Source organism: Martes martes (genome assembly GCF_963455335.1).
Source record: "Martes martes genome assembly, chromosome: 10".
Classification (NCBI taxonomy): Eukaryota; Metazoa; Chordata; class Mammalia; order Carnivora; family Mustelidae; genus Martes; species Martes martes.
The window spans coordinates 19,028,622-19,041,625 of NC_137898.1; the positions used below are offsets into that span (position 1 = coordinate 19,028,622).

General features: G+C 41.7%; 1 protein-coding gene across 1 annotated transcript in view; it reads right to left on the reverse strand.

Annotated features, from left to right (window-relative positions):
* CSTPP1 (centriolar satellite-associated tubulin polyglutamylase complex regulator 1) overlaps positions 1-3,718 on the reverse strand; it is a 140,247-nt gene extending 136,529 nt beyond the window's left edge. Inside the window, exon 1 of the mRNA XM_080817433.1 lies at positions 3,602-3,718. Within this exon, the coding sequence (XP_080673559.1) occupies positions 3,602-3,647 (46 nt within the window). The 5' untranslated portion in view covers positions 3,648-3,718. The remainder of the gene's footprint in view (positions 1-3,601) is intronic.
* Positions 3,719-13,004: the final 9,286 nt, after the last annotated feature.

A 13,004-nucleotide genomic window follows, 5' to 3' on the forward strand; every position in this document is an offset into this window, starting at 1 on the left:
AATATAAGGCCTGGCTAGCAGACAGAAAGGGAAATCTATAGATATTCATTGAATAGATATTCCTATAATTTCTACCATAATACTAAAAAGAGGTCTTCTGACATACATACCAAGGGGGTACTTAGCTTTGGCTTTTCTGTTCCTGTTCCTGCAATTTTCTTTCCTCTATATGTATTTTCTTCTCTAGGCCTATACAGGCAAGTGACTTTATAATTTATAAAAGAAAAAAAAAGATAAACCCTCTAAGGTGTTTAAATTTTGAAAACCAGGAAATATTTTCTTAAATTAATCTATAAAGAGTGGTTTTTCAATGGTCCTTAGATTGAGGGTGAATACTTCAAAACAGCATCCCTATAAAAGTGACCAAACTGTAATGGATAGGGGTTGTTCTCAGCTAAAGACAAATGCATTTCTGCAGAGTTGCATGAGTTGATGAACCATGAGGAAGCCAGTGAGTTGTATGACCCTGTTTAGGGCAGCATGACTGTCCAGATGCTGAATGGGACAAGGGGTTAAGAGACTTAAATGTGCAACAGAGCCTGAAGAAGCACTTGCCCAGGGCTCAGATGTTAGGTGGATAGGTGGACATTGAAGCTTTGTGAATCAACTTGAGACTCCGATTTTCTTTGTAGATTCATTATCAACATTGCCACTTAATTAGTCCTCCTTAAAAAGCCACTACGGAGGGACCACCAACTTCTATTTACCAAAGCAGTAGTGTATTAAACATGCCAAGACTCTGAGGTACATTACTTAAACAATAAACACCCAAGAGACTGAACAATGGACTAGAATTTTCAAATATTTTATAGATTCACTGAGTAATGGAGTAAATAAAATCTTTTGCAAAAGTTGTTTGCTAGACATTGCTATTATTCATCTGATATGAAGTTATCTGTGATATAACTATGCCCTTTGACTAATTAATGGATGTAGTCAATTAATCTCTCTCTACTTATACATATATGCACATATATGTACCCACATACAAGTATATGCATATATGTGTGTGTATATATCCACATATAGATCTCCACATATGTGTGTGTGTATATATATATGTGGGTATATATATATATGTGTGTGTGTGTGTGTGTGTATATATGTGTGTGTGTATATATATACCTCTTACCACATATATAGCTTTATTACCACATATATATACCTCTTTCCATATATATAGCTTTAGAAAACCAAATAGCCCTTAAACTTGGTAAAAAGATGCTCAGTTGCATAAAGGAAATGTACTTTAAATCTAGCATGGGACTAATTACCACTTAACAGGTTGAAATCATTCAAAAATTTGACATTTTGTTGAAAAGACTATGGGGAGACAGACATTCTTACATTGCTGGTGGCAATGCAAAATGGTACAACCTCTACGGAGGGCAATTTGGTAATATCCAACAATATTTAAAAATGCATATTCCCGGGGCGCCTGGGTGGCTCAGTGGGTTAAGCCACTGCCTTCGGCTCGGGTCATGATCTCAGGGTCCTGGGATCGAGCCCCGCATCGGGCTCTCTGCTCAGCAGGGAGCCTGCTTCCTCCTCTCTCTCTGCCTGCCTCTCTGCCTACTTGTGATCTCTCTCTGTCAAATAAATAAATAAAATCTTTAAAAAAAAAAAAAAAAAAATGCATATTCCCCTGACCTACCAATTCTACTTTCTCAAATTTGTCTTTGCAGATATACTAGTAAAGGAACAAAATTGCACATTATTCAATGGGGTATTTTTAGTGATAGCAAAAGGCTAAAAATAACCTGTCTACCAAGAGAGAATTGGTTAAATTATTTAAATACTATGTAGCTAAAAAAATTTTTTTTAAAGAAGGAAGCTTTCTAAGACTGACATCTCACTCTAAGATCTATTAAATGAGAAAAGTGTGCACTATACTCTCCCTTATGTACATAATAAACGAATCTGGAAGGATACACAGGAAACCAGTAGTAGTGGTTACTGCTATAGCGCTAAGGGTGGAGAAAAACTGGCAGATGAGGGAAGGGCGGGGGAGGAGACTTCACCATAAACTTCTTTATATTTTTAATCCAATTTCCGTAGTACCAATTAAAAAATTTAAACTAGAATTGTTTTTCATTTAAAAAATGTTATAGTGTGGGGCACCTGGGTGGCTCAGCGGGTTAAAGCCTCTGCTTTCAGCTCAGGTCACGATCCCAGGGTCCTGGGATCGAGCCCCGCATTGGGCTCTCTGCTCGGCAGGGAGCCTGCTTCTCCCTCTCTCTCTCTGCTTGCCTCTCTGCCTACTTGTGTTCTCTGTCTGCCAAATAAATAAATAAAATCTTTTAAAAAATGTTATAGTGTATCCAAACTATTAAATATTATTCAGTGATAAAAAGAAATGTGTTATCAAGCCAGGAAAAGACATGGAGGGCCTGAAATGCATACTGCTAAGAAAACAAGCCAGTCTGAAAAGGTTCCATCCTGTATGATTCCAACTGTATGACATTCTGGAAAAGTAAAACTTCACAGACAGTAAAAAGGATCAGTGGATGCCAAGGGTTAGGGGGCAGGAGGAAGAATGAATGGGTAGAGCACAGAGGATTTTTAGGGCAGTGAAGCTATTCTGCATGATACTATAATGGCAGGTACATGACATGGAGAATTCAAAACCCATAGAATTGTACGACACAAAGAGTGATCCCTAATGTAAAGCATGAACTTCGTTAATAATAATGTATGAATATTGATTCATCAGTTGTAAGAAATGTACTACCTTAATGGCAGGTGTTAATCATAGGGGAAACTGAGTGAGCGGTAGAGAGTAGATGGGAACAGCTCTATGATAGCTGCTCGATTTTATGTAAACTTAAAATTCCTCTTAAACAAATAAAGTCTGTGATTGTTTTTAAATGTATGTGCATAGTTGTATGTATATATACACACACACATATACATCCTCTTTTCATCCAGCAAAGGCCTTACACATCGAAGGTGGTCAATAAAGTACTACAGCTACTGCCTCAGAGGTCAAGAGCTCAAGCTCTGGAATGGGCAGATTAGCTCCTGATTCCAGCTCTACCATTTTCTAGCTGTGTGGCCTTATTTATCCAAGTCACCTCTTCAGCCTCGGTTTCTCCATCTGCAAAATGGAGGAAAAGCACAGTATTTCCTCCTAGGGCTGTTGTGACGATCAATTTTAAAAGTGCACATAAAATGCTTGGCATTGTGCCTAATGTAAAAGAAATGCTCAAACATGTTAGCGGCCGCTGTAACGGGAAAATGATGGTTCAGAGTGACTGATTTGGCACTTCGGGTTCCAAGGTTACTCCACCACCAGGATGATCTATAATATTCCAAAAGGGCCCCCAAATTCTCAACTCCAACCTATCCCACTTCGAACACAATCCACATTGCCTGAGCCCGTACACCTCAGACGCCCTTTGACCCCCAACGCCGTTTTCCCCCTGGCTCGGCCTTGCACTTCCAGGCCCCGGAATGCCCGCCCCCCCAACCCCGCCCTTCCCGGCCCCTCCCTATTCCACCCCGACCCCCGTTCCCACTCAGCCCCCTCCCCTCCTCCTCCCCAGACCCGGGCCTAATCGTCGGCACTTCTTTCCTTCTGCGAAGCTGAAGGAACTCCTACCCAGATACTCGTAGTCCGGTAGGGCTAGGCGCTCGGGACTCAGCATCCTTGGACCAGGGTAGCTTCCAAGCTCTAGCACTCCGGCTTCCGGAACCCAGGTCGCCGGCTCTCTTCCGTTGCCACGGCAACCACGCGGCGGGAGGAGGCGGGAGGTGGAGGGGGTGTCACGCAAACAGTCTCCGTATCGCAACCCCAAGCTGGCCACACCGGTTCCGGCAGCCGTCGCTTCACGGCGGTTGAGGTTTCTTAGGACTGCCATTCTTGAGGAGTTGGTTTTAGAGGAATTTGAGGTGGAGCATTCTTTGGAATCTCTCACATTTCCCGGTGTCGAAAAATTACTGCGAGCCCTCCGCAGGCGCAATTTCTGAATTTCATAACTACGATTCCTACTTTGTACAGCTGTTACCCTAACTCACAATAATAGCTCCCACCCCTAAATTCCCACAAACACTCAATGTCCCATGACCTATTTTTATCTCTTTATTATTTACTGTCTGAAATTGCTACCAAGTGCTTTTCACAGGCGTGTGTTTTGGCTGCTCTGTGAGGTCAGAGATGTATCCTTTCTGCCCATGTCCAGGCTGGACACGCAGAAGGTGGTTATTAAATCCTCTACGAGTTCTTTGACATTTCCTCTCAAATTCCTCTTTATCTTTAGTCCCTCCTTCTACCCCTATCCCTTACTATTTGATACCCTTCCCAAGTGTCTTTCTTTTTTCCTAACAAGACACTTCATTTCTTGAGGGGATGGGGAACACAAGCGAGGGCACAATTGGATTTGTTTTTTTTCTTCATATGCCTCATTGCTCACTTCTCTTTTAAGAAGGCAGGGTATTAATTGGTTTTTGACTTCCCAGATCTCCAGATTATTCTTTTTGTTCTCACTCCCCACAACGGGTTAGTGATCTGTAGTTCCTGTTACAGTTGAAACCTACTAGAAAAAGCTACTCTATCCTCGCTTTTTAAGTTGGTTCCCGCAAAGTGAGATTTTTGTGAAAAGAACCAGAAAGAAGGAGTAAAAACAGGAAGGAAAAAAGAAAGAAATGAAGGAAGGAAGAAAAGGAAAATCATGCTATCAGAGGAATGACTGTGAAACCAGTGGACCACCTACACTGGGAAGAAAGGGAAAGAGGAGCTTCTTCTCTTTGTGTCCATGGTCTATTCTTAGTCTTCTCCGGCAGGAGCTTCAAACCTCCTAATTCTCCCTTTGCCTTAAAATTGTATATGTCTTATTTCTAGGCTCCCATGAGTCACTCTGAGTTTGGATGTGGTAAGGATAAAGGGACAGAGCCGAACTAGAAGCAGCATTTATCTCGAGGTAATGAATTTACTAATTTGGTATTTAATGCCAAGTCCTGCAAATATGATAAAAATATTTGCTTTCTTCCCCCCTTTTTTTCCTCCGTTCTTGCCTCCCGCACCATCCCATTGCTGCCCTTGCCCTCGTCCCAGTGCTGCTTGAGGGTGTGGAAGTTTCATAACTTTCATACACCTGTGGCTTATTACTATATTATTAATAAAATAATGGGATAGTAATTATTAAGGACTACAATTTCATTTTATTTCCAAGCAACCTGAAGCTATTTGCAGATCATTTTATTTGTCCTCATAAAAACTTTCTAAGGCACTTCCTTTTTTAAAGCAGGGAAACTGAGGAACAGGTCAGGAAAATGACTTGTCTAGCATCATCCAGCCAATTGGTGGGAGAGCTAGAACTGGATCTCAACTATCCCAGCCTCCAGGCTAGTGGTCTGACCACTAAACCACACAGCCTCTTTTTTTAGGGTTTGTTGGCTTGGTTTTTATTTATTTATTTTTACATTTGCTCTGCCCTGCCAGCAACTAGAAGCTCCCAGATAAAAGAAGAGAATTTCAAGTCCAGGCTGAACATTCGACATCCTCTTATTTGTGGGGCATTATCCTGAGACTTGGAGGGTGCTGCTGCTGGGATCTGTGTGGTGGAGCTGGGAACCAGCCCCAAGAATATAGCTTTGTTTGGGCATTAACCCATTTGCGGTTATAATAATGATAAGTTTCAGCACCAGTGGCGCCCGACTGTTAATGACTCAAAGAAAACTAAATAAGAACAAGATGTCATCTCTGGAGCAATTTGTAGCTTTTTCCTACAGCTCCATCCCTTCCATAAAAATCCTAAGGACCCATATATTTAAAGTCAGTCTTCCACTCTTAATGTCTTCAGCAGTCTATTGAGGAAGAAAAGGGTAGGAGGTTGCTAGACTAAGGCTTCAAGAAAATTTGAGGTTGCACAGAAATAACAGGTAGCCTTACTGGGGTTAGAATTACTGACTGCTTGCATTTTTCTTCTTTATACTTTTATATAGTCTCAAAATTTTCTATAATAAGCATGTATTATAACTTGAAAACAAACAATAAATGACATGAAAGTCTTTATTTTTTTAAGATTTTTTTTGTTTGTTTATTCATTTGAGAGAGATACAGAGACAGAGAGAGCACAAGTAGTGGGAGAGGCAGAGGGAGAGGGAAAAACAGACTCTCTGCTGAGCTGGGAGCCCGACGTGGGGCTCGATCCCAGGACCTGGAGATCATGACCCGAGCCAAAGGCAGATGCTCAACCACCTGAGCCACCCAGGCGCCCCTTGAAAGTCTTTAAAAATATACATATTTTTAAGTAGGCTCCATGGGCCCAGCCAGTATAGATCCCAATACAGTGTTTAAACTTACAATCCTGTGCTCAAGACCTGAGCTGAGATCAAGATCTGGATGCTGTGGTGCCCGGGTGGCTCAGTTGGCTAAGCAGCTTCCTGCAGCTCAGGTCATGGCCCCAGGGTCCTGGAATAGATTCCCATGTCCGGCTCGCTGCTCAGCGGGGAGCCTGCTTCTCCTTCTCCCCTCCTTGTGCTCTCTCTCTCTCTCTCTGGCAGATGAAGAAGTAAAATCTTAAAAAAAAAAAAAAGAGAGAGAGAGTTGGATGCCTAACTGACAGAGCCACCCAGGGACCCCTCTTTAAAATATTTTTAAAGCAGAAGTGATGACCTTCCAGACAGTATTTGTTTTTCCCAAGAAGGAACAGCAACTTTTAGATTTCTCTTCTGCCACAGAGTACATGATAACAGATTTTCGCCACACCTCAGTGGCAGAGGAAACCTCTTTAGTGAAACATACACAACATGGGTCTTAAGAAGAGTGGAAATAGGGGCGCCTGGGTGGCTCAGTGGGTTAAAGCCTCTGTCTTTGGCTCTGGTCATGATCCCCGGGTCCTGGGATCAAGCCCCGCATCGAGCCCCGCATCGAGCCCCGCATCGGGCCCCGCATCGGGCCCCGCATCGGACCCCGCATCGGGCTTTCTGCTCAGCAGGGAGCCTGCTTCCCTTCCTCTCTCTCTGCCTACCTCTCTGCCTACTTGTGATCTCTGTCAGCCAAACAAGTAAATAAAATCTTAAAAAAAAAAAAAAGAGTAGAAATAACGAGCGATGTTAGAGACAGGTGTAATTGTGACCCCCTTGAATGTTAAGGAAAGAAAAAAATGTCGCTTTCAATTTAGATAGGTTTTCAGATTCTCAAATTACTATAACGTATTTCTGAAAATGTTATCTAAACAAATAATCATCCAGGTAAACAACTAAGTCAGAAGACAACGCCACAATTCTGAATATAAACAAGTGATATAAAATTGGTCAAAGCATAGTGAAGGCGTGAGATGTGAAAGTCATTACTACAACACAAGAACAGAAACATCAAGCTCAAAGCAATCAGAAAAACATCCAGAAGAGAGGCTATGTGGAGACATCAGTTTATCAGATTATAATTCCTAATTATAAGGAGAAAGTTAATAGACATTTCTAGCTTTGGAGAGGACCTATGAAGAGATTGTTAGGGAAGAAATTTCTCCCTGGAATTGAAAACTCCAGAAAAGCAAACATAAAGATACTAAATAGTTTTAAACTTCAAGGAAACAATAAGGAAAGAAAAAAATGCAGGCTGAATTATTGCTGCAAAATAGGTTCAAGAAACTAGGACAAGCTTTTATCGACTCATCAAGCAGAAAAGATGCTAAGGGCAAAGTAGCTACTAAGAAATGCAGGTCATGAAATTCATGCTGAGCTCCTGGGCTCTTCTTAAAAGACTTATCTTCCATGAAAGCAAAGCAGAAACTAAGTGTGATGCCAGTGTATGGGATTAACATGTTTAAAGTAAAAAATGCTATTTACAGACAAGTCATTTTGAACTGCTACAAGCCAACAACCCAGAGATCTGGGAGAATTTGCAAAGAAAAAAGAAAATGTTCACAAACTCTTAGACAGTTAAAAATAACTAAAGCATTACAAGAAAGTGGTTAAGAGGACATGGCTTAAATTGAACCAGAGCTCAAAGGTGATTATAGACTTGTACCTTCTTGTTATATTATATTTTCAAATGCTGTAGAAAGAGTTGGGAATTATACTTTCATATAGTTTGAAAGGGAAAAGGATTTTCTGATTCTTCTTGGTAGCCCACAAAAATTAGCTCTGCCTTCTTCTGTCCTCAAGTATACACCTTGATAAACATTTATGTCGTTAAAAAAATTCTTTGAACTCTCCTACTGGCTTGTGAGTTCCTTGAAGGCAGAGACAGTGTTCATTCATCTTTAAATTTCTAATGTCTAATAGAATAAAGGCTTGTTAAATAGATTTTTCCCCCTCTAGATTAAAAGCCTAGAAAATGAAGGCCATCCAATCCATGGGATTTATGGTTGCCTCATAGGAACCAATTCATGAAATAAATTCATTAAACAAAAAGGCCAGCAAAACACAAGACTTAATTGAGAAGAGCATTAAAAATCAAATAGAGGGGTGCCTGGTTGGCTCAGTTGGAAGAACATGCGACTCTTGATCTTGGGGTCATGAGTGTGAGCCCCATGTTGGGTGGAGATTACTTAAATAAATAAACGTTAGAAAAAAAAATCAAACAGAAAGCATTGGCATATCCTTCCTAGCTCTAAATACTGTGTGTAAGAGATCACCATATGTTAAGAAATGCCCAGGAAAAAAAGCAACTAGCTCAAGAAAAGGCATACAGATTATGCTGCAACAGATTAGTTCAGGAGGATGAGAGGAAATATACTAGGAATCATTAAATAAACTTGGGATATGATTTGGAACTTCCCAAACTTTAGAATCTTAGGACTAAAAGCTTCAGTCTCTATGTCTATTCTTTTCCTTCGAGCCATCTCTAGATTGTGACAAGAGTGTATTATTCTAAAACTCAAATCTGACCACATTACTTCCTTACTTTAAAAGCATTGCTGACTCACCATTACTAGGATGAAGCAAAATTCCTAAGCATGCAGACAATGTACATCCCTTCACAGTCTGATCCCAACCTACCTTTCCAACCACCTTGCCTACATACTTAATACTCCAGCCATACTTTCCTACTCATTATTCCCAAACACACTGAACTCTTTCCCACCACCTTGCTTTGGTATAACTTCTTCTTTCTGCCTAGAATGTACCTCTCCCACATTTTCTGCCTAGTAAACTCTTACACATCCTATAAGACCTAAGCTAAATGCCCTGACCCTGGGAAATCTTATCTAACTTCCTAAATAAAATAGGATAAAGGCCATGAGGGAGAACAGGCAACTTTACGATGATAAGATGATAAGATGAGGTTTTGCTGAGGCTGGGATGCTGAGCTCAAACTAGCCTTGGAAGGGTCTGGGGAAACAGTATTTTAAGTTAAAAAAAAAAAAAAAAGGCAGCTCATGCAAAAATTGGAAGAAATGCTAGCATGTTGCAGAGCTGGAAGAAAGCCAGTGTGGCCAGAGCAGAATGAATAAGGGGAGAAGTGGTCAAAGTAGCAGGCAGATTCCAGGTTATGAAGGACCTTGAAGTCCACATGAGAAGCATGGATATTATTCCAAGTGCAATAGGAAACCATCAGAAGGTTTTAAGTCCAATAAAGACACGACCTGATTTATGTTTCTTAAGTCACTCTGGTTGCTGTACGTGTAGAGAATGAATAACAAAAGGGCAAGTGTGAAAACAAAGAGACCACTTGTGGGCTCCTGGGTGGCTCAGTTGGTTAAGCAACTGCCTTTGGCTCAGGTCATGATCCTGGAGTCCTGGGATTGAGTCCCACATCGGGCTCCCAGCTCCATGGGGAGTCCGCTTCTCCCTCTGACCTTCTCCCCTCTCATGCTCTCTCTCACTCTTTCTCTCTCTCTCAAATAAATAAAATCTTCAAAAAAAAAAAAAAAGAGAGAGAGAGACCACTTGCATAGTTGCTTGATTCATGTTTGTTATTAAATGTGTTTATTATTCATGTTTGTTATTAAATGTGTTTATTCATTGCTCCGTTTGTGTATCCACCATTCTAAATTTATCTTTGCTGCTGAAATAAACAAGATATACTGAGATATTTGCTGCAAAGGCTCTACTTACATATGCCAGATGTGTGACTATCAAGCTTTCAGGAGATAGAAATATGTGTAGAAAATCTTGCTTTCCAGGGTGTGCCCCAAGTTAGGCCAGAGAACTGAATCAGCCATTGTACCCCAGCCCCTGATGTGAGTACCACTGCTGTACTGGAACATGAAAAGCACTAGAAATGGTGGTGTGAAGCGTTGGTGATTCAAGAAAATGCCAATCAAACTCTTTCCTTATACTTTCATTTTTTTTCCCCACTCCCCAGTAGTAGGCCCCTGGACTTAGATAACAGCATCCACTGCTAAAAGTTAATGATACTTTCCCATAAGTCCTCTGGACTCTTTCCTGGATCAGGGCCTCTGCAAATGCTGTTCCTTCTGCCTTCTGCCCCCACTCCCAGCCTGATGACTCTTGCTCGGCTTAGGTGTCAGTGTCTCAGCCAGGCCTTCCTTGAGTCCCCAAATCGAAATCAAGTCTTTCCTTTCACAGATCTCAGTAATTTTCCTTGACTGTCCCTATCATTTATCACTTGAAATTCATTCGTGGGATCATTCTTTCGATGCCTCTGCATACCTGTGTGTCCATCCAAACCCAACTGTCAGACGGTAAGTTCCAGGAACCCAATATATTTGTTTACAACTGCCTCTACCTTGCCTGGAACATAATATGCCCTTGATAAATACTTACCAAGTGAACAAATACTGGAAATAGGCCTCCTTACGCAGAAGTGGCAGGTGTAGGACTTCTTTAGCTCCTTTAGCTGTGCTTTTTCTTGTTTTTCTTTCTACAGCTTTAAGAACTCTTCCCTCCGCCCATGCTGTGTTAACAAGAAGGTGATTCTGGAGAGTAGATGCAGCAATTCTTTGCAGACTCACATTAACCTTTTTTTTTTTTTTAAGATTTATTTATTTATGTGAGCACAAGTGTGAGGGGCAGTGGAAGAGGGAGCGGAAATCTCAAGCAGACTTTGTGCTGAGCTTGGAGCCTGACATGGGGCTCCATCTTACAACCCTGAGGTCACGACCTGAGCCAAAATCGAGAGTCAGACACTCAACTGTCTGAGCCACCCAGGCTCCCCTCATGTTCTTAATCTTTTAAAGCAGGGTCTCCCAACCTCAGCACTATTAAAATGTGGGGCTGGATAATTCTTGATTATATCATTCTTTGCGGGGAGGATGTCCTGCTCATGGGAGGTTGTTTCCCAGCATCCCTGGAGTCAACCCGTTCATTGCCAATAGCACCCTCTCCCAAAACTGTCTACTGGGACTGCCCCATGTCTGCGAAATCACTCCTGATTGAGAACCACTGTTTTAAAGTGTAAAACTTCAGGCCTTTTACTCTTTCAGATGGATTATGTCTAGAAATTCAGGTTGCTGAATGACGCCTAGGTTATAAGAGAATTATTCCAATCCAGCTGGATCAAAATAGTGCCCATTTCTATCTGGTTTCTGTAGCACTCCCTGTGTTTCCTTTGAAAAGGCCATTAGTGATGGTCTAATTCAGGGCAATATTCTGATCTTGGAAACTCAGTTCCCTGGTCTGTCCTAGAAGGATGAAGGAAGGGGTGGTGTTTCTGAGGAAACTAATGCCTCTGGGACCCCTTTGGAATTGGCAAATTTTCTAGGGGCATGTCCCAAAGGACAATAAAAGGGAGACAAACAGCCCATTCTGGCATGCTTTTCAGGATCTCTCACTCCAAACAAGAAAGTCTGAGAGGCCTGGTAAAAATAAATATGGCTTAGCACTCCTGGCATAAGAGCAGTTTCTGACAGCCAAGACTTAACTCACCCTAGGGGGTGACCCAGGCAGGGACTATGCACGAAGTTCGTTTCTACCCATTGATATTCCCAATGACTCACAGCAGCCAGAGATGGCTCTGTGCACCAGAACCGCACTGAGCCACGGAGGAGGCGGCCTTGGGATGCACACACAAAATGCAGTCTCTTGAGCCTGAGTCAGACAGAGACAGCCAGCTTCCCCCTTCCTCCTCAATCCCAGAAAAACAACATAAATCATGCCTTCTGGAAGGAAACCTATCCTTCGCATACAGATGTTTATAAATTCTTAATCCCCTGACATTGAAAGTATGGTGACTGCCTGTCCTGGATTTTTGGGACAAATGTATTCATTATACCACATGTCCTTTGTTTTCGTATGGAAAAAAATGTGGTCTCCAGAATCGTAAGATCTTTCTCAACAGGTCAAAAAGCATAGACAGCATATATTGAAACCCTGAGACCAGCCAAGGCCACATCACAAACATTGTGGGGGGGGGGGGTGAGGGAAATGGGTGTTAGAATCAGCTTCTACTCTTCACTTCTTTCTCCTTGGATTTTAGGCTAATGTGACGTAGGTCATCAAGGTCGACTGTCTTTCCTAGCAGTAGGATCCTGTAAAACTGACCTGACTCGACTGCCGCCTTCAGTCAGCAAGAAGAACTACACACAGAGAAAATGCCTCAGCATTAGTTACCGTGGTGATGCTGGTTCAACCACATTTCACCTGTGCAAAAATTTCAGGCAGAACAGTATAAAGAAGTACCAGCTAAAGGAGTTAACACTTCCCTTGTTGCAAAGTTCACATTAGCTTTGGTCAAAGATGATGATTTGAAGGGAAAACCTTGGCAACATTGAAAACAAGCAAGGATGAAATGCCAACCTAGCCATTGGAGAAATCTAATATCCACTTTGCACGATACCACATTGCTTTTCCCTCGGCTGACATGGAGCATTTGGGTCTTCTGGACTCTATTTACTTGCAAGAAAAACGTGGTTTAATGAGATTGCAGAAGACCCAAAGTTGGGGAATGTTGGCATACCAGCTTGGAGGGAAAATTGATAAGAAGACTCTAAGGAAGCTGGGGGCTTGGACAAAAGTAACAAGACAAGATTCATCAAAAAAAAAAAAAAACAAATTAACTCATATTATTAATACACTCTGAAGAGAGCACAGGCCATGAAGTTAAGACAAGAGAGGAGTTTAAAACTTTCTGCAGTAAGGGGAAAGTTAAATGC